General features: G+C 36.8%; 1 protein-coding gene across 1 annotated transcript in view; it reads left to right on the top strand.

Moving 5' to 3' along the window:
• LOC118764670 (SCO-spondin-like) overlaps positions 1–22,500 on the top strand; it is a 109,862-nt gene that overhangs the window by 55,929 nt on the left and 31,433 nt on the right. Inside the window, exons 19-29 of the mRNA XM_036505672.1 lie at positions 1,283–1,374; positions 3,164–3,213; positions 4,907–5,248; positions 6,764–6,972; positions 8,712–8,845; positions 13,325–13,434; positions 14,350–14,499; positions 15,428–15,521; positions 16,862–17,022; positions 19,617–19,730; positions 21,130–21,249. Of these exons, the coding sequence (XP_036361565.1) occupies positions 1,283–1,374; positions 3,164–3,213; positions 4,907–5,248; positions 6,764–6,972; positions 8,712–8,845; positions 13,325–13,434; positions 14,350–14,499; positions 15,428–15,521; positions 16,862–17,022; positions 19,617–19,730; positions 21,130–21,249 (1,576 nt within the window). The remainder of the gene's footprint in view (positions 1–1,282; positions 1,375–3,163; positions 3,214–4,906; positions 5,249–6,763; positions 6,973–8,711; positions 8,846–13,324; positions 13,435–14,349; positions 14,500–15,427; positions 15,522–16,861; positions 17,023–19,616; positions 19,731–21,129; positions 21,250–22,500) is intronic.

Consider the following 22,500-nt stretch of genomic DNA (forward strand, 5'->3'; position numbering starts at 1 on the left):
GTGGGATTTCGAAATGACCAAAATACAAGCGTGTAGTCATTTAAGTGACCGTTTTAGAAATATTTTTTCCTGTCATGCGTAGCATAATATTTATTGGTTAACAGCTTATTTCTTAAGTTTTCAGTTGCTACTCATGAAGGAACTGGTAAAGCATTTCGGGGCTAATCCATATTGCAATGTAAATAAGGTTAATTTATAGCAGCAGGTGATTGGTGAACGATGGCGTAAGATGAATAGAATAGGTTTGGGCTCATGAATTTAAATTAGCTTTATGCTACTTAGTATGCAAGGTTGTGTGTTCTGTTACTATAAGTGTCGGTAAGAAACTCGGTTACTTGACAATGTAGGACGCATGGAAGATAACAAACAAGTTAGTGGCTTGATTTTTCTGTGTGTGTTGGTTGAATCCTCCGAAATGTACATCAACAATTAGACTGATATGTGGATATAGGGACATACGGATGTACCTATTGGTTGATAGTTTGACAGAGTAATAAATATACAAATAAACTGAAGCACAAAAGAATGAACTGATTGAACTTTAATTTAGCATGAACAAACGATGTGGTTTAATAGATAGACATGGCAAAAGATGGGGGATTGTATATATTTATATGTATGTGTTTGCACACATGCGTTTGTGTATGTGTGTGTGTGTGTGTGTGTGTGTAGGTTTGTATGTATGTATATATACTCTTCGTCAGATGTTAAAAATTACGTGCGACTGACAGATGCTTAGATGCACAAACTAAATATTTCTTAATACATCAGATGCTGTTTCACACTTACAAAGATATCAGCACCACATTTAACAACGCTACACCACACACTCACACACACACATACACACACACACACATACACATACACACACACACACACACACATACACACACACCACACACACACACACACACACACACTGATAACTATATACTGCTCCACTCTCACTTTTATTCTTTCCCTTCCCTCTCTTTGTTCCTTCAACTTCCTCTCGCTTTCTAGATTTCTCTCCCTGTCGTCACTTCCGTTCCTACAACTCCGCTATCGAATTACTCTTTTATACTAATCTTGTTTATGTAAATATACTTCGTAAGTTTACTATCCTTCCTCATTTTTTTCCACTCCTCTTAATTCTGTTATTTTTCTTTGATTAAATGGCATAATCCAAAACATTCGATCTTATTATTTATTTTCGTTTGGCGCCTTTATTTTCATTCTACACACTCGTAAAATTAGTATCGTTTTTAATAATTAATCTATCATTTATCTTCTGAAACAGGGTGGATGTGTAGAAAAAGATGATTGCCCCTGTAAATATGACAATAAATGGTATAAGCCAGGACAAAAAATTAAAATTGGATGCAAAGAATTGTAAGTAACTTTTTTTTTATTTTAGCCATCTATTTAGCCATCTTTATTTTTCAGTCGAAGGCACATGGCTTAGTAGTTATGGTTTTCAACTCACGTTCATAAGGCCGTGAGTTCGATTCTCTGGGTATGTTGTGTCTTTGGGCAAGACACTTTATTTCACCCTGTTCCAGTTCATTCAGCTGACAAAAATGAGTAGTGCCCGTATTTCAAAGGGCCAGCCTTCTCATATTCTGCATCACGTTATATCTCTGAAAATCCTGCTGAGGGTACACGTGTCAATGGAGAGCTCAGCGACTTGCACGTTAACTTCACGATCAACTGAAACATTTTTCAGTCAGTATATAAAGGATGGCTGTGTACTTAAGAGGTTCGTTTTGCAATGACATTGCTTTTTGTTTGGCCTCATTGCACAGCACGTTGGTCAAAAGTCTTTTGCAGTAGCCTTCGTACCACTAAAACCTAGTGAGTGATATTCGGTAGATGGAAATTGCAAAGAAACCTGTCACATGGATGCTAATTGTTTTTGTGTGGTATGCTTAATCTGTCGTCCGAATTACCATGATCTTCGTGGGCCCGTTAGTGTAATGTACTCTCTTACAAGTATTCAGATCAGGTACTCGAGCCAAGAATAACTCAATCTCTTGATGAACCGACTTTTCACTGTAGAAACCAATAAATTATGGTTTTTCTTCCACATATTGTTTTCTATGAGTCTTGTACGCCTTACACACGAATACAGTTGCTGCCACTCTTTCTGTAATAAATCCATAACAAAAGACAAAACTGTCAATGATCATATATTTGTTGTTGCAGGAAATAATCTGTATATACTCGAGTATAATGCAGTTGTGAAAACAAAAAATAAAAAGGGAAACAAGGAGACAGGGAAGGTTCTTGAGAGTTTTAGAGAAATTGTTATCGCCAAACCTCAGGTTAACATCCCTGCTAACTAATATGTAATGGCTTTTGTATAATAATAATAATAATAATAATAATATTAATAATAATAATAATAATAATAATAATTATTATTATTATTATTATTATCATCATTATAATTATTGAGCAGTGCATGCCATCAAAGTGACACTGGGGTAAAATATACGAAGCCCAGTATACCCATCATGATTACCCGTCTGATAAGGGTTCACTAGGCACATGCATCACAACCATATGTGCGCGACATGGTGATCTTATATCAAGATAAACAGCGCATGACCTTGCAGGCGGAGCCCAGTTTGAATTTTCTTCTGGTCGAGTAACCCATCCTGCCCAAAAGGTTCCTGAATAAAGGTTGTTTAAGGATGTTGAACGAAACACCCATGTTTCCAAAGGTGAATTATCCAAATCCCAAAGAATCCCTCTCAACACATGGCTATGATGCTCCCCCACTACTTCTGCTTGTGATCAGAGATGCACATAGCGTCAGCCACTAAGGGACATGTTCAACTGGTTAAGGTTAAGCAACTGACAAGCAAATCTGTGGTATTAAGCAGAATATTTGCTGTAGCCCAAGACAAAACAATGTACATGATAACACTTCCAATCAATTAAGATTAGAAGCCATGAGAGCCACTGCCTGGTACTGCATCATTATTATTGTTATTATTATTATTATCATTATTATTATTATTATTATTATTATTATTATTATTATTATTATTATTACTTTTTTTTATTATATATGTATATATATAGAGAAACATATCCAACAAAGGAAATTTCATACATATCCAGTCGAAAGAGAGTTTGTTAGAAATTATTTAACATTTTCCATTTTATTTTTCAGGGTTTGCAAGAATAATATTTGGGTGACAGTTTCGAAAACTAACTGCGCAGGTAATATATCAAATTGAAAAAAAAAAAAACAATGAAATATTTATCTTTCTGTCTTGGATATTTTAAACATCTGATTTCTTGAAGGAACAGAGAGTTCGAATGAGAATGGAACGGTCCGGAATGGGTTGGAGACTCAGTTGATGAAAGAGTTCCTCCATTGAATGGTTAACTGTTCGCACGAAAGAAATTTCATAAGTGTCATAGGTCGATGCTTTCTACTTCTCAACATGAAGGAGCTTCTAAATAAATAAATTAAAGTATTCTGGCATTTTTAAAGGAAAGTATATAGTAACTTGAATCGACTCCAGTAATTATTTGAATGGTGCATATTTTTCGACACGGAAAAAAATCTCAGTGTTGATCCCGGCAAGAAATGAACATAAAGGGATGTAGCTCAATACAAACTAGCATTTTTGCCCGACATTTTAGAGATTCAGCCATCTACTATCCTTTCGTGAATAATTCACAAATGTAGTATGTTGTTACTGCGATTTATCCCTAGGAGAACCCTGATCGTTCCAATCAATGGACAAAGACATTCTATCCATGATAGAATGATAGTCCATGATAGTCTGTTCCTAATGTGCAGGGGGTAGCGAGGACCCGCGCCCTTCTCTTAAACAGTAGCATGAAGTAATATAGCTGCTATTCCTAAGATGTTGATCGACAACATAGGAACTCTAAGTGCAAACTGTCAACCGACATTTATCCCAAAGAAACAAAATATTGTTCGTCGTTGGATGAATTGATACAATAGCAGTTTGAAGGATTTTTAATTGCAGCACAAGACCAAAGCTTCCCCACCAGAAATTACCAAAAACATATAATGAAAAGAAACATAACAACTGCAGAACATGTGAAGATGGACAAGAAACAAAAGATGATTATGATGATGATGATGATGATGATGATGATGATGATGATAATAATAATAATAATAATAATATAATAATAATAATAATAATTAATTCTTTTTATTGGCCACAAGGGCTGACACACATGATTAGAAACATAAAGGGACAGAACAGGACGAATAATAATAATGAGCTTAAACATTTCTGTAATATATTGTTTACAGTTAGTTGCAATGAAATGACCGTGTATATTGAGCTGGCTCTTAAAATCAAATTCATTTCACCGGTATTGTTTGAAATTCAAGACCGGACATTTAATTCCACATTTATTGACTTAGTTCACTGTTGGGTAATGAATATGTGCCCGACTCAACCTTTAGTTGAAGATGGGACCTGTAATATGAGACTGTGTTCCATTAAGGAAAAGCTGAATCTACTTAACACTTTGTAAATTCGAATCAAGTAACAGCTCTTCTTATATGTAAGCAGATTAATATGTTGATTACTTGTAGGGGACACTGCATTTCGTTATGCACCCATAATATACTATCAAGTATATTAAAGGCCTATGAGTTAATATTGTGCCCCACCTGTGTGTTAGGTGTGTGATTCTATCACTATGGAATATGTATATACACCTAATACCCACTTTTCTATCTTCGATCGCATTGTTTACGCAGACGTATTCGCATATGAAACGTTGTTACTTTCAATACTGGCTCTAAATTTCATAGACACTCTGTAAAGATAACTTTGAAAAGAGATTGATTTGTGTTTCAAAAGTCTCAATCTCCTACATGAAACAACATCTTAAATTGTTTTCTTCTTTTTCATTGCAGCAACTTGTTGGGCATCTGGTGACCCTCACTATCAATCATTAGACGGTAAAAGTTATACCTTTATGGGAAACTGTATGTACGTGCTTTCAAGATCTTTAGACAAAACATTCTCTATTATCACTAAGAATGTGAAATGTGGTTTGAGTAGTGTGACCTGTACAAAAGCTGTTGAGGTAGCTATTAAAAAACAGAAAATTTTCATGACTCGAGGAGTTGGGCTAAAAGTGAACGAACACCTAATCAATCAAACCTATGCAAAATTTCAAGATTTTGTTATTTCCAGAAGTGGATTTTTCTATCACATCTTGACAAACATCGGCCTGACGATCCAATGGGATGGAGGTAAGTAATCAGTATTTTCGTATTTATTTATTGTTAGTGTTGCTGTTGCTGCTATGCTGATTTTGTCTAGCCTCAAATCAGCCTTAGTCGGTCTTTTTACCGAACCGCTAGGTTATGGGAGGTAAAGAAGCTAACGCTGTTAAGCGTTGGGCGGGGAGGAAAGCATAAAAACAAACATACACGCAGAAATATATGCATCTTTGCATACATACAAACATAATACGTATGTGCAGATAATATGTATGTGTATGTGCAGATTTCTGTGTTTTATGCATATGTTTATATGTATTTATATGCACGTATTATTTTGTCTAGCCTCAAATCAGTCTTGGTACCAGCTGTTGACTATCATCCCTCAATGATCGATAAAATAAATGCTGGAATGGTATGACCACAGCAAAAGAAAACTAGCAGATTAAATTGCTAAGTGATGAAAGTACTTGTAAAAGTGGTGAAGATAAGGATCACTGCACTTCTTATTGTAGTTCTGTATTGGTACTCAGTTCTCCTATCAGGGCATTGCGAACTTACTTTGCTGAGTAAATTGGCGTAATAAAGGTTATTTTCTCGTTCAATTGTCCAATTGTTGTGCAATCCTTTTAAAATATCTAGTCGAGAATCTAAACTACGATCTTTCTCAAAACTCATTACCCATTACGTGTGCTCAAAACTCATTACCACTAGGCGACACACCTTCAAATACCCATTGGAATTTCAACATCAGCAACACGGTATTTTTGTTTGTATGTATGTATGTATGTATGTATGTATGTATGTATGTATGTTTCTTCGTAGTCATAAAGCGAGACAGATGAGTGACAACCTGGCCACTGGTGGTGGTGTAACACACCATACTAATCATATCTGCCGGGCATGTGGAAGAGAGTGTAATTCGGCAGGAGGACTTAAACGACATGCAAGGTACATGAAGCCCAGTTACAACTACAGCCGGCCACTACCGGTAAAGGTTTTAGTTGCCAATTCTGTATAAGACATTGTAGATCTTTAGCTGGGCTAAAAAGTCACATTCGATCACAGCACCAGTAACAGTTAAGCTTCCTGCAATGGCCATACTCGATAACCAGGGGGCAGCCATAATGTATGTATGTATGTATGTATGTATGTATGTATGTATGTGCAGATTTCTGTGTTTTATGCATATGTTTATATGTATTTATATGCATGTATTATGTTTGTATGTATGCAAAGATGCATATATTTCTGCGTGTATGTTTGTTTTTATGCTTTCCTCCCCGCCCAACGCTTAACAGCGTTAGCTTCTTTACGTCCCATAACCTAGCGGTTCGGTAAAAAGACCGATAGAATAAGTACTCGACTTTAAAATTACTGGAATCGATTTGTTCGGTTAAACCATTCAAGGTGGTGTTCCAGCAAGGCCACAGTCTAATGACTGAATCAAATAAAAGATAAGATATAGTCAAAAACATTTTTTCAAAAATATACATCAAATATACACGTTCGTAAATTAATCTCATGTGTGTATTTATTTTCTAGCGACACGTGTTTATGTGCATGTTTCTCCTTACTGGATGGGAAAAGTTGAAGGTCTGTGCGGAAATTATGATGGAAATGCTGAAAATGATTTCAAAGGCCCCGATAATGCTGTCAGAAATCTAGCGTCTGATTTCGGTCATAGCTGGCGGTTACAAGATTGCGTGGCTGTTCCACAAACGAAACCGAGTGATCAGGGGATATTTTGTAATGTAAGCATATAATTTATTTATTTAAAAATTGCTTCGATTTTGTACATAACATAGCTAGAAGCGGTTGTATGACCAGGGCGGCGAGCTGGCAGAAACGTTAGCACGCCGGGCGAAATGCGTAGCCGTATTTCGTCTGCCGTTACGTTGTGAGTTCAAATTCCGCCGAGGTCGACTTTGCCTTTCATCCTTTCGGGGTCGATAAATTAAGCACCAGTTACACACTGGGGTCGATGTAATCGACTTAATACCTATGTCTGTCCTTGTTTGTCCCCTCTATGTTTAGCCCCTTGTGGGTAATAAAGAAATAGGTTGTATGACTACCCGCAGGGTTGTTCAGGAGCTTTGAGGTTGGCGAGCGGAAGTAGGAAAAACCATTCCTACGTCGGAGACATGGCTTGATTTCTTTCAATAGAAAACATCCAGCATCTAGTAGAAAGCATCTAGTAGAAAGCATCCAGAAGCCGGTTGGTAATATTAAACACGGCAAAATGTAAATTTATTACTCAACAACAACAACAACAACAAGGCCAGGTTTAGACCTAGTTGGGACCTTGGCCCAATGGACTTTGGGGATTCCTGGATCCATAGGTTTTGGGATCTTCTGAGCCAATATGTTTTATATATACATACACACACTTACATATACAGTATAGAGTTATGGTCATTCTTGAAGAATTTATTTCTAGAAATATAAATATTTCATTTGACGGTCTGAAATACTTAATCTAGTGTTTATTAGACATGCCTTGTGCAGTTTTTAATTATTTAATTCATCTGGGCATCGCCGTAAATAATGAGTGATGTCTGCATAGATAAAACAACGTTATGAGGGTTGGTCTATTTACTTGTGAGGAGTTTGTATTGCGTGTACGTATGGAGAGAGGGGGGATAGGGAGAGGGAGGGAAGGAGGGAGGGAGAGAAGTGGGATAGATAGATGGATAAATAGATAGGGAGATAGACAGAAAGACAGACGGGCAGATAGATAGATAGATAGATAGATAGACAGACAGACAGACAGACAGACAGACAGACAGACAGACAGACAGACAGATAGATAGATAGATAGATAGATAGATAGATAGATAGATAGATAGACAGACAGACAGACAGACAGACAGACAGATAGACAGATAGATAGATAGATAGATAGATAGATAGATAGATAGATAGATAGATAGATAGATAGATGGAGAGATAGATAGATGGATGGACAGATGGATGGAGGGATAGATAGATAGATAGATAGATAGATAGATAGATAGATAGATAGATAGATAGATAGATAGATAGATAGATAGATAGATAGATAGATAGATAGAGTGAGTGAGTGATAGACAGACAGACATACGTGTGAGTGTGTGGCTCTTGTATATTTATATTGCCATAGTATCATCGGCAAGAAAGTTAAAAGTAAAACGTTACTTCGCAGTTTGCGCTTTTAGTCACTCTCTCCGCTCGAAACGCAGTGAACCGATGATTGGCCTTTGGAAACATATAAAGAATTCTCTTTTTCAGAAACTGTAATAATATTTAACCAGGAGCTAAACAGCATGAATAAGTGGCAGCAGCTTTTAGCCTTGTTAAAAGAAAACAGCAAAGAGAAATCATTACTTTGTTCGGTTGTTATCTCAATTCAAATGAAAATTTGCTCAGTATCGAAATATACTTTTATATGAATTCCTCAATTATTTAATTAATTAATTACTGAACATATTTTTTTTTTCTGTTTTCAATACAGAGTCCAGAGAGGAGAATGTGGGCACAAAGTGCATGCAATCCCATCAGACGAGGCCCGCTTTTCGAAAGATGTCGCCAAGCTACCGGTGATAAATATAAGACATTCTATGACGACTGTGTTCAAGATGCTTGCGGGTAAGTCGCTTATGCACACAAACATATCTACCTCCAGATATATGAACATGCACATATATATATACATACATATATATATATATATATATATATATAATACATATATATATATATATATATATATATATATATATATCATATATATATTATATATACATATACTAGCTTAAGGTGACCCGCTCTACGCGCGGGTAAGAGTGTGGTTGTTATTTTCTGTTGCATCCTTTCGGCACGTAAAAAGCACCACCCGAACGTGGCCGATGGCAGCGCCGCCTTGACTGGCTTCTGTGCCGGTGGCACGTAAAAAGCACCAACCGATCGTGGCCGCTGCAAGCGCCAATCCCCCCACCCCGTGGCACCTGTGCCGGTGGCACGAAAAAAGCACTCCACTACAATCACGGAGTGGTTGGCGTTAGGAAGGGCATCCAGCTGTAGAAACACTGCCAGATCAGACTGGAGCCTGGTGCAGCCTCCTGGCTTCCCAGACCCCGGTCAAACCGTTCAACCCGTGCTAGCACGGAAAACGGACGTTAAACGATGATGATGATGATGATGATGATGATGATTCTCCCCCTTTGTTTCTCTCTCCTTTATCTCTCTCTTCCCACTCTCTTACTCTTCCTTTCTCTCGGACTCTCCCTCGCTTTCTCTTACTCTCTATCTTTCTCTATCTCTCTCTCTCCCATTTATAAACAACAAAAGATCTTGAGTAAGTTGAGAAAAAAAGTAGTTTGAAAGATCAATCATAAATATCAGGTAGTGACAACGGAAAGGTCTGCTTCAAGGCAGAAAGCAAAACACTAACATTTAAAAGGGACAGACGAACTTGCGAGCTGAAAAAAATATTGGAAACGAAAGTTTGAAGGGATGAAATCTGAAGATAGTAGAGTCACCATGGCTGGCATTTCTTAACGACGGACAGCAACGTAATTGCAGTTTAACGGCTGGCGTAAAATTTTGAACTTGATGTAAAAGAAAATTCTTAAACACCAAGTTTTGAAGTGATTCTTTTTCACGACAGTAGACTCACCATGGCAAGCATTCAAAACTTCTTCATCATGGACGGCAACACATTGACGATTTAAAAGGCTGGCGCAAATTTTTTAGTTTGATGTAACAGAGAATTCCTAAATATTTCAAAACTGGAAAATTTTTCAAATTTACAGAAAATTTTTTGTTAACGACGGTCAGCTTGAGCATACAAATAAATTCATTTTATCCACGCCAAAATAATAATATCTGTTTTACCTTTCTGAAAGACCTGTGGTAGGAATATTTAAACTTTGCGGCTGTCATTGAGAGATGCATTGGAGAAGAAAGAGAGACGGCGGAGGGTGCCAAACGTCGTTAAGAGAGAGAGAAATGGAGAGAAGGGGGAAAAGAGGAGACACGCGGAAGAAAGGTGATATATGAAAGAGAGGACTGAAAAATGAAATATTTTGAAACCTAAAGATGATTTGCTTTAAGAGAAAGATTCTCATGATTGTGTGGTTGTGGTGGCGATGATAATTCTCTTTATGAATGCAGACAGACGTAGAGAGAGAGTGACAGCGCTGGCGAAGGAAAGATAGTAGACGCTATCAAATGACGTTATAGAGAGAAATTGAAAAGAAGAGAGGGGAGAGAGAGAGATGGAGGAAGACAGGCAGACAATAGAATGCGATGGCGGCGAGGGAAAGATAATAGACGCTGTGAAACGACGTTATAGATAGAAAGTGATGGGAAAGGAGGAAAGAGAGTGAGTGATGGAGAAAGACAGATACATAAAAGAATGAGAGTAGACTTGTCAAAGTGCGTTTTTGGCCCTAGCAACGACACCTTTTTAGATAGGGATTTCTAACCTAGCCCACTCACATCCTCACCTCGTTTTACATGTCCCTGTAAATGTTGGAGTCAATCCGACGGGATCTAGTAGCCTTTAACCCGTTCTCAATGCCAAAACCAGACAAACAAACAAACTTTTCGCATTTCAGAATTATAATATAGAGATACAGGGTGCGATGGGTAAATTGTCACCATTTTATATTTTTTAATATTCCATACGAGCCCCCAACAATTTGACCTCTTTGAAAGTCCGATAGATCTGTCAATCTGTCATTTTAATGAATTTTAATTACCTTTTCTGATGATATCTGAAAAGAAACAGCAATTTTCGGAAAACATTTTAAGCTACACTAATAATAAAACAAAAAAAATTAAAATATTCAAGCTTTTGACGGTTTATAAATATTTCAAGTCGAGACACACTTTTGTCGTAAAAAAATAACTTCACCTGCGCATCAAACATATTTGTGTGTGTGTGGTGTGGGGGGGGGGGGTTATTGTGTGTGTGGGGGGTTATGTGTGTGTGTGGGGGTATGTGTGTATGAACATGTGTGCGTGTGTGTATGAGCATGTGTGCGTGTGTGTATGAGCATGTGTGCGTGTGTGTGTGTTAAATAAAACGAGACAACAAAGCCAAGGCTGTGTGGAATTTTCTGGACATTTAAAAAGAGAAAGTTAGTTTTACTGTTTCTGGGTGTTAGCGATATCCCTTCATCGGAGACTATGTGATATGGTTAAATAGAGGGAAATATAAGAGTTCAGCATAAGGAGTCATTTTGGAAAAGGAAGGAAAGAAGGAGTATATAGGGAAATAGGAGAATGAATGCTAATATATCTAATATCCCAGAAACAGCTGTAAGACTAACTTTCTCTTTATAAACGTCCTGAAAATTCCAGACAGCATTTGGGTTTGTTATCTCTTTTTATTTAACACACACACACACACACACACACACACACACACACACACACATATATATATATATATAATATATATATATATATATATATATTCAAGTATGAAAGAGTAGCAGTGCTAGTGCAATAAAAATTATCAAACAAACGCACAAGCCCGGTATATTTGCGGGTAGTCTGCGTTATGGCGTGGTAGTGAACACTCTCTCAAAGCGCCGGACAGCTGAGATAACTCACTTCTGATCCCATCCAGGAGTGATGGACGTCAATGTTTCGCCATTTTTGTAGCTTATCAGCCACACGTACACGAACACAGACGCTTTGAGAGCGTGACCTCCACCTCAGCAAATCGGTGTCTACCGGCAAATACACGGGTAATGTACGATAAGTATATATAGTTGATGTGCTCCATCACGGCCACAGCCTTAGGGCTGAAACCTGTTTAAGAATAAAAGAACAAAAGAATATATATAATATATATATATTATATATATATATATCTATATATATATATATATATATAATACATATTATTATATAAAATCCGTTCTGTCTGTCTGTGTGTGTGTCTTCTAGGATCTTGGGCATCTTCCATCCGATTGCGCCCAAATTTGATATCTAGATACCGACGGTATAAGGGTGTGTAGTATAAGTCTTGAAAAAATTACAAAAATCGATTCCAGGTGAGAATGCGATCGATAAAGCCGTGGGAACGTGCATTTGTAAAATCGTTTTTCCTTGGAATAGGAAAAAGTCTACCTTTATTTCTTCTTTTGCTGGTGTCTCAAATTTAGGTTAAATCAGTGTTTCTCAAAGGGGAGGCCTATGGGATGGTCGGACAAGTTGTTTTGAGAAAATTTGGTTTAAATGTTTGACAACTCAGCATCGTCCATTGGACGGGGGCGTTTTGCTCGTATATATATATATGTGTGTGTGTGTTATTTTTGTATTTATATTCGTGTAACATCATCCGTTTTTCCGTCCTTTTTTCGTATACATTCGATGCTTTTTTCCAAGGAATCTAATGCTCTTAGCTTAGTTTTTCCTTGGGGCTGGCCTGATAGGAGCAATCTCAAGATTAATCAGCCGAAATTGCGAGGATGATCCGGTTCTTGACTGAAGATAAAAGGCTTCGAATGACCCGTCCGTGTTTCTTTGTATCGTCTATCTGGATGTTCTGTTGTCCCTTTTTGTATCACCTAATTGTCCGGATGTTTTGCGTTCTTGTCTCATTTTGTATTTTTATATATATAGCGGCGTACGTACACTTTGTACTCTTACATATATATATATATATATATATATATATATATATATATATATATATATAATACATACATACATACATACACACATACACAAATACATACATAACACATACATACACACATACATACATACATACACACATACGTACATGCACACATACATACACACATACGTACATGCACACATACATACACACATACATACATACACACATACATACATACACACATACATACATACACACATACATACACACATACATGCATGCATACATACATACATACACACATATATACACACATACACACATACATACATACATACATACAAATGTCTCTGTATGTGCGGCATTGTGTTTGTTTTGCTTGTGGTGAGTTTGTTTACATCCCCACAACGTAGCCCTTTTTTTTATTAGGAATAATAATAGTAATAATAGTAATAATCATTTTACGTATTATTTGTTTATTCCAGTTGTGATACAGGTGGTGACTGCGAATGTTTATGCGCAGCGATATCAAACTTCGCAGACATGTGCAGCAGACACAACATTTATATAAAATGGAGAAGTCAAGAATTGTGTCGTATGTATCCCATTGTTCTTTTCTTTCTTTCATTCTTTCTTTCTTTCTTTCTTTCTTTCTTTCTTTCTTCTTTCTTTCTTTCTTTCCTGTCTTCACTTTTTATTTACTTATTTATTCCATTTGCTCTTCTTTTGCTCTCAAGACCATCTCAGGTTCTTCTAAGCTGATGAGATCATTTCCATTAACGGTCGATTCCTTTGATGAATAGTTAGTTATAAGCCAACTGTTGCTAGAGATATAAGCAGTGGAATTGAATATCAGAGATCCGACGTTCTGGGCAAAGGAAGGACTGAATTTGGTAAATAGTGCGATTGGTTGTGATTGGGGCACAACAAGAGTAATGAGTTCTATATTTAAGAGATGAGGAATTATGTACATTATTTACATTATTTACATTTGACGGATATTTGTCCTCATCTTCTTTGTTGTTAACACGACGTTTCGGCTCATATACCCTTCAGCCTTCAACAGGTGTCTTGGGGAAATTTCGAACCTAGGTTCTCAGTCCTAAGGTACTTTTCGATAGCATCGACCCTAGTGCTCGACTCCGGAAGGATGAAAAGCAAAGTCGACCTCGGCAGAATTTAAACTCACAACGTAATGACGGACGAAATGCCACTGAACATTTTGCCCGGTGTGCTAACGATTCTACCTGTTCCTCTCGTTATTGCCTGCTATATATTACTATTTGTATCTTATCGTGGATGGAATACTCTCACGTGAGTATTATAAGACTTCAGAATCTACTGAGACATGTCCAATATTAATTTCTCACGAGCAAGGTTGTTCTTTCCACCAAAAGTTTTAATGGAAATGACCTTACTACGTTTATTTGCAACTGTACATAATAAATGTATTCATCCTTTTTTTATTTTCATTTTCTTTCATCCTTTATGTTTTCTTTCAATTTTCTAGCAATTCAATGTGAAGAAAACTTCCGCTATTCAACATGTGGTTCTCCCTGTCCTCAGACCTGTAGAAATATTGGTGATGAACCAGAACCTTATTGTAAAACTACAAAATGTATCGAAGGCTGTTTCTGTGCTCCTGGGTTTATAAGAGACGGTACGGTTTATATTCTTGAAAATGTTAATAAATTTATGTAGTAAACGACTTTATAATAAAAGCTCTAATTTGTCAGTGAGTTTTCGACTCCTAGCCGAGGCCAGCTTCCTTTTACTTACACCATCTTTGAAAAGGATGAGTGTCATAAAACTTTAATTCCATACCATTATCAATGTTTTGCATCACTCTTCAATAAGACAGTTGTGTATTTTTGTCTCAGTATCGAAATAATCTTAAGTAGAAATACTGATACGTTCAGAAAGTGTGCCATACAAAAACATATAGACCGATGCTAGCCAATCTACTAGGAACAGTGGCAAATGTAATCCCAGGTACATTGTGCCTATAACAAATGAAATAGTTGTAACTGGCATAGAACATAGATCTACTCATATTATTGCAAATTTTGAATCTTCTGGTAGCGGTGGACCAGAAGCAGTAAAGCTAAGTGTATCAGTGAGTGTGGTGTTTACATTTTCTTCAACTAGCCATGCAAGACATCAGAAAGCAGCAACAGTTTGTTTCTTCATCCTATGGCCTCACTAAAGTTATTGTTAATTTCTATTTGCAGTATATTTATGTACTTGGAACCAAATCTGTTTTCTTTCTAAAACCACTAAGAAACAGCTGCATATTTGAAGAAGTGGATAATAATCATAATTATTATTTACAGTAAACAGTGATGTCTATACAAACACAAAACATGTCTCGAATTAAATATTATAAATCAAATTATCCTTCCTTATAATCGAACTGTTCCATTATATAACGAAACAACAAAATAACCAGAACAGGTAAAAGTAAAACAGAGGAAGAGTGTGAGAGATGTCGAGAGAATGGAGAGAAAGAAGAGAGGGGAAGAGAGAGGGGAGAAAATAATATGTGAGTTTTATTTCCGGATCATTATATGATAACATTTTTATTTCAGGTAAGAAATGTATCCCGGCTATTGAGTGTCCATGCTATATGAACGGTCTGAGATACAGTCCAGGAACGAAGCTAAAAATCAATTGCAAAGAATGGCAAGTATTCAGAATTTTGTGTTAATTACTTATATTAAATAGCATTAGTGCTGACATGGACTAGCGATCAAGCAGTTTGCTTCCAGGTTATGAGGTCCAGAATTCGATCTTCCTGTGTGGCATTATGGAGAAATGTATTTGGGGGCAGCGAGCATCCAGAATTGTTAATACATATAACAAAATGCATATCGGCATTTCATGCAGAGTTCAAGTGCCTCCTCAGTCGAGGCTGCCCGTCGTCCTTTCTCTTTTACTCTTTTACTCTTTTAACTGTTTCAGTCATTTGACTGTGGCCATGCTGGAGCACCGCCTTTAGTCGAGCAAATCGACCCTAGGACTTATTCTTTGTAAGCCTAGTACTTATTCTATCGGTCTCTTTTGCTGAACTACTAAGTTACGGGGACGTAAACACACCAGCATCGGTTGTCAAGCGATGTTGGGTGAGGGGGACAAACACAGACACACACACATGCACACACAAACATACACACACACACACACACACACATATATATATATATATATATATATATATATATATATATATATAATATATATATATACATATATACTACGGGCTTCTTATAGTTTTCGTCTACCAAATTCACTCACAAGGCTTTGGTCGGCCCGACGCTATAGTAGAAGACACACAAGGTGTCACGCAGTGGAACTGAACCCAGAACCATGTGGTTGGTAAGCAAGCTTCTTACTACACCGCCACTCACACGCCTATACGTCATCGCTAAAGTTAGGACCAGTAGAGTACTGGGTCGATGTGATTGATTATACCCCTTCCCTACAAAATTTCATGCCCGGTGCCTATAGTAGAAAAAATTACTTATAGCAATGTAATGTAAATAGTTTTTTTTCCTGCAATATGTGACACATTGAAAGAAATCGCATGAGACTATGAAGTTCACATCGTCATCGCTTCTTTTTTACTTCTATCCAAATCTCTTCAGTCAAAACTTACAATCAATCAAAAGCTTGGGCAGACAGCGGGAAAATGCACGGAAGGTTTTCTTGTGTTGTATACTTAATCCATCTCAGAAAAAAGACCTCTCTCTCTCTATCTCTCTATCTCTCTCTCTCTCTCTTTCTTTCTTTCTGTCTTTCTTTTTGTTTTATTTCTTTCTTCCTGTCTCTTTATTTCTTTTTTCCTATTTCTCTCCCTCTAACCAAGCCTTCAAAAATTCACCAAAGTTCCAGCTTTATAACATCTTGCCAAGTTATTCTGGCTGATAATAACGTTCATGATTCACCTGTATATACACTGGTTAATTCTGAAACCATAACTAAAAGACCTCAACTTCATGTAAAGATCTCTTTATTCTTTTTAGTGTCTGCTCCGTGGGTAAATTCCAATGCACTAAGATTAAAGATTGTCCCAAGAAATGCAAGCCAGGTGAATTCCGGTGTACGATGGGAGAATGTATTGCCAAGGGGTATAAATGCGACAAGACTATCGATTGTAGAGACGGATCGGATGAATTAAATTGCAGTAAGTTACACAATCTATTCACAATAAAGTTGATTGTGAATTATAAAACATGAATTTTTGTATTATTATTACATTGTTATCTTAAGGTGATGGATTAGCAGAATCGAACAAAATGCCTAGCAGTATTTCTTCCCCACACTTTAAATCAAATCCTGGCGAAGTTAATTTTCTGATCTTTTCAGTTTGACTTCAAATTTTCAATCTCTTCAACTCCTGCTCGAATTGATTTCATATTCGGTGTAATTATATAGTTTTATATACAAATCACTGCTTTGAAATTCATTTTCACAATAAGAGTTATTAGCTTTTAAAGTTTGCAAATTTGGGGTGATTTTAGCCAGACGTAAGTCACAGACACATTCATGCCTGTTTCCATAGTAATAAACCAAACATGAGAACTCTTTTATTCGCGAGAAAGCACGTGTTGACAAATATTTTCTACTCATTGAGGTAGTCGTCAGATGTGCTAAAAATAACAGCCAAATAGGCCTTAGATCACGTATTAAAGACTTTTTTGCTTTATTTTTGGATAATCGCATGAATTCCTGTGTAGAAAACAAATTCAGAAAAAAAGTCTGAAAATTCCAAAAAATAAAAAAGTTATGCGGAGTTATATGGTGTGCGTAAAGCAGAATTTGATTTGTTTACAGATGACAACACGTGCTATCACGCACAAAATGACAGCTTCCAAATCCTGTTTTCTGACTGGGTGAAAATTATCAAACTTTGAACCTTTTTTTATTTTCTGGAAAAAGTGAAATATCTCCCGTGATTTAGCTTGGCAAACAACATGAATGCACTAAATTTTAAAATTTTCAATGAATTCTGAATTTTCAAATTTGGTAGCCAAACTAACTTGTGTGGTCAATAAAATAGAGTACCAGTAAAATACTGGGGCCAAAATGATTGATTAATTTTCTTCCCTTAAATTTCTGGCGTTATACCATGATCCAGAAACGGACTAAATGCTTTACAGTAGTTATATTTATTTACAGGGCTAATCAAAACGAATGAACCGATTTCATTATCCAATATTTTTATAAAGAAAAGCAATAGAAAACTCCAGTTAAGTCACAAGTATTTACTCACAATCAACTTTCATTTCCTGTCTTACAAGTGTTCAATGTGGCCATCATCTGCAGCAACATCAATGCGATAAGAGAATTCCTCTCAGACGCGTACCAGCATATCACGATCCACTGAGTTGATCGCTGTTGTTATTCGATGTTTAAGGTCATCGAGGTTAGTGGGTGGCGGTGGAACATAAACGCGATCTTTTACATATCCCCACTAGAAAAAAATCACACACGGTGAGGTCTGAGGATCTCGCAGGTCAAGCAGATACGCATCTGGTAGAAATTCTGTTATCGCATTGATATTGCTCGTGCTGTACATGGGGGCCACATTGAACACTTGTAAGACAGGAAATAAAAGTTGATCGTGAGTAAATACTTGTGACTTAGCTGGAGGTTTCTATTGCTTTTCCTTATTAAAATATTGCGTAATGAAATCGGTTCATTCTTTTTAAATAACCCTGTATATTCTCAGATTAAGCCTTACTATGGCTCTGGTTAGTTTTTCACCATGTCTCCTGGTTCGATGAAATAATCAGTAATACTTTACTTTTAGCCGAGTCGAATTGGTGTTTCACCATTCTCGTGGACATGTATGATTTTGTGTTAATGTATGAACCCATAAATACTGAGTTCTGTAATTCATTGAGTCATAAGAAAAGGAAGTCAGACTAATGAAAATTACCTCTGAAAGATTCAGCTCGTGGGAGAAAATGAGACAGTTGCGAAGTCTAACGAAAGCCTCATTAGTTCTGCCCTATTTTCGTTAATAACAGCGATAGAATTGTAACTCCTTGTAGTATCTACTTTCAACTATATGAACGTTATAATTTGAGTGTTAAGCATTCAGGAAATAGGCGAAGCGAAATTCCGCTCCCGGGGACACGCGTCATTGAACCTTTCTCTGATATTTCAACACTAATCTACTCGACTATCCGTGGATCTTTACTTCAATATAAATTCTATATTATACAATGCGGAGATTCAGCTGGTCATAACCGCTGAATCGCGTGGTGCATTCAGTCTACATACCAACTTACTATAAAGTAAAGGTAAAGTTACCTTCTCCAGTTATACCGACTCATAAGGGCCGGTTTTCTGGTTTCATGGCGTATACATTCCCCACCTAGATGGAACGCCGGTCTGTTTCAGGATTACTCCTTTTTGCCAAATGAATGGACTGGAGCAACGTGAAATGAAATGTTTTGCTCAAAAACACAACGCGTCGCCCGGTCCAGGAATCGAAACGACAATCTTACGCGCCTCTAAATCTCTCGCTATCTAAATCTCTCTATTGAAACTCTTAAATGATTATATGATAAAAATGTGAGCTTTCATTTTCTAATGGCTAAAATGCTTCTAACATGATGCAAATCTTTTAGTATCAACACATGATAAATATCAAATCGTACCACTTACAGAGAAATATCACAGCTTCTGTTGCTGTGGCAACTTATGTTACTGATGAAGATACTTTTGCTGTACTCGGTGTCTTTTTTATACATTTGTTTTCTGTTGCAGACTATACCTGTAAACCCGGAGAATTTGAGTGCGGTGATGGACACTGTATCCCTCTATCTAAAAAATGTAATGGTCTACCAGATTGTGTGCTTGGTAGTGATGAAAGAAACTGCAGTAAGTGTGACTTTTTTTTTTTTTTTGAGATGATATAAAAGGAATGAACAAAATTTCTTACTGCTAGAAGCAGCGGCTTGAAATCAACTGCATCGTCTTTAAAACCAGTGGACATAGCACTTGATATTTCATGAAATTATAAAAGATGGAGGATATTACTGAAACGTTTTTGTTCATAGGTTCTTTTTTATGCAGGCAGACCTAAGGGAGAGCAACAGCACAAAACAAACAAATATTATATTAAGGGACATATATAGTGTAACAACTATACCGGCCATGCAATCCTTTTACATCCAGCGTTGCCGCTAATTATTTTCAGTTGAATGGACAGCGGCAGCATGAAATAATGTACCTCGTTTAAGCACAACAAATTGTCATCCGATCCGTGGATCCAATCCACGGACTTAAAATCATTTATGCAACTGCTTGATCATTTAATCCTCGCTTAAACTTATAATGTGTGTCATAATGGACCAGTTTGATCTGCTCAGTAAAATTGCGAAAATAGTTGATACTTTACATCTGATTCTCTGAAGTCAAGAAAATCTATATATATAAAACTGTAGTTGTGTGAGTGTCTGTCCCCTTCGATTTAGATTCCTAACTACTCCCACATTTTGCGGTGCAGTTTAACCAAATTCGGGTATCTTATAGTCGTGATTCATATCGAGCCCGTCTGAGTATTAGTGCGCGTCTACGATGAGTCTACGATTTTAAAAATAATTTAACATCATTTTTTATTCCATTTTAATGCATAATTTTTCGTGTGTCGATGGCGGCGGAGTTGGCGTCCATGGTCACACCTGCACCTGTTTGCTTTCCCCCCTTCTTCCCTCCCTCGTGAAGCTGTGGGGAAGGGAGTGTAAGGAAATCAACGTCGTAAAGCGTTGTCAAGGAGACCAGCGTTCTTTTAGAACAACGACTTCATGGCTCGAAGACACCACAACAGAAATGGCTAAGAAAGCCCGAATTGGCATCTATAAGGGAAGTAACTCTCTAAAAATGCTTATATAGTTATTTCCCTTACAAACCCGAGCAACGCCGGGCGATACTGCTAGTAGTTGATACAGAAAAAAAAATGCTACATGAATTCCAAACAACGAAATATCGTGGGTGAAAACCAGAATGTGCTCAGCTGCTGTTTCTTTACACTTCTGCTCTAGTACAAGAGAAATAACTCGTCCTTATCATTCATTATCATAAAAAAAAACTCATTATCATCACCGTTGTCGTCATCATCATCATCATCGTGGTCTTCGTCGTTTTCATCATCATAACTATCATTATCAGCATCATCATAACCGTCATTAAGGACTACACCAATAATATCGAGTTTCCTGCCCCACCCGCCCACCCACATCATTATTATTTATTTTCATATTGTTTTATTTCTTCATAGACATATCATGCCACAGTACCCAGTTTGCCTGCAAAAATAAAAAATGCATTCCAAAATCTTTCAAGTGTGACGGTCATGTGGATTGTGGTATTGGTGACACTTCAGACGAAACCAATTGCCGTGAGTATGCCAAGTCACTTATTATACACACACACACACACACACACACACACACATCCATATACATATACGCACATATCCATACACACATACACACTGGCACATGTATATGTATGCTCAAACATACATACAAACACACGTACATGCACAAACCTACGTATTGAATTATATTTCATCTAATGAACCCATGTTTGGTCCATTTTAAAAGTTGTTATTAGTGTCTATTTGCTGTTTAAAATATAATAAAAATAAATCAGATAAAATCAGAATGTGTTCATCTATCGCTTCTTCACACCTCTACTCTTGTGCAAGAGAAGAATCTATTATAACATAGATTGATACCATTCTTGTAGAAGGAGCCGACAAAACCAGACAGCAACAAGAGATTACGGGAACTAGATTTGGCCAAAGGCGTTATTTCTATACTCATCAGAACTTATGTCTCGGCTATTCAAATGCATTATGCTTTAATTACGTACATACATACATACATACATACATACATACATACATACATACATACATACATACATACATACATACACACATACACGTGTGCGTGTGTGTGTGTGTACACGGATAGACCAGCGCGAGCGCTAGTGCTCAGAGCACAAATGCTATCACACAATCTTAGTGAAAAGGATGGCTACATAAATAAAATATTGTATTTTCCAAAATATCTTTTGCTATACAGACAGCAACTACTTATCTTATAGATATTTGCACCAAGCAAAGTTAATCTATATTATGCATTATGATATATTGAGTAACGAAATATTATTTCTAATTTCGTCTTGCATTTGACATTTTGCATACTGCAAGATTCACTATTGTTTTATAAATGTATGGGACTGCCATCTGCAAAAATGGCAAAAGTTTTTGTTGTAAGCAGTACAGAACTCATGTTCAAAACTACATCAACTCTGTTAAGTTTGTTGGTAAAAAGGAAAACATTATTTGCGCTGTGTTCAACAAAACCTGAAACGATTAATTACACGTTTATTCTTAATATGTCCGGAAAGGTTTGGATGCATAATATACTGGTCGTTGTAGCGTACGTCATAAAGCAACTTTTTACAATGACCGTGTGTTCATGATACACTTGGCGCATTCGTGCAAGGGATTATAGGAAACCGATGTTTCGACATGCTGTGTCCCGTCAAGCAAATGCATCCGGACCTTTGGTAGTTAAAAAGCAACTAGCTTTGTTTATACTTTCGGCAACCGAATGTGTTGGTGCTGTCTAGAAAG

This window comes from Octopus sinensis, linkage group LG9 (assembly GCF_006345805.1).
Source record: "Octopus sinensis linkage group LG9, ASM634580v1, whole genome shotgun sequence".
Lineage (NCBI taxonomy): Eukaryota > Metazoa > Mollusca > Cephalopoda > Octopoda > Octopodidae > Octopus > Octopus sinensis.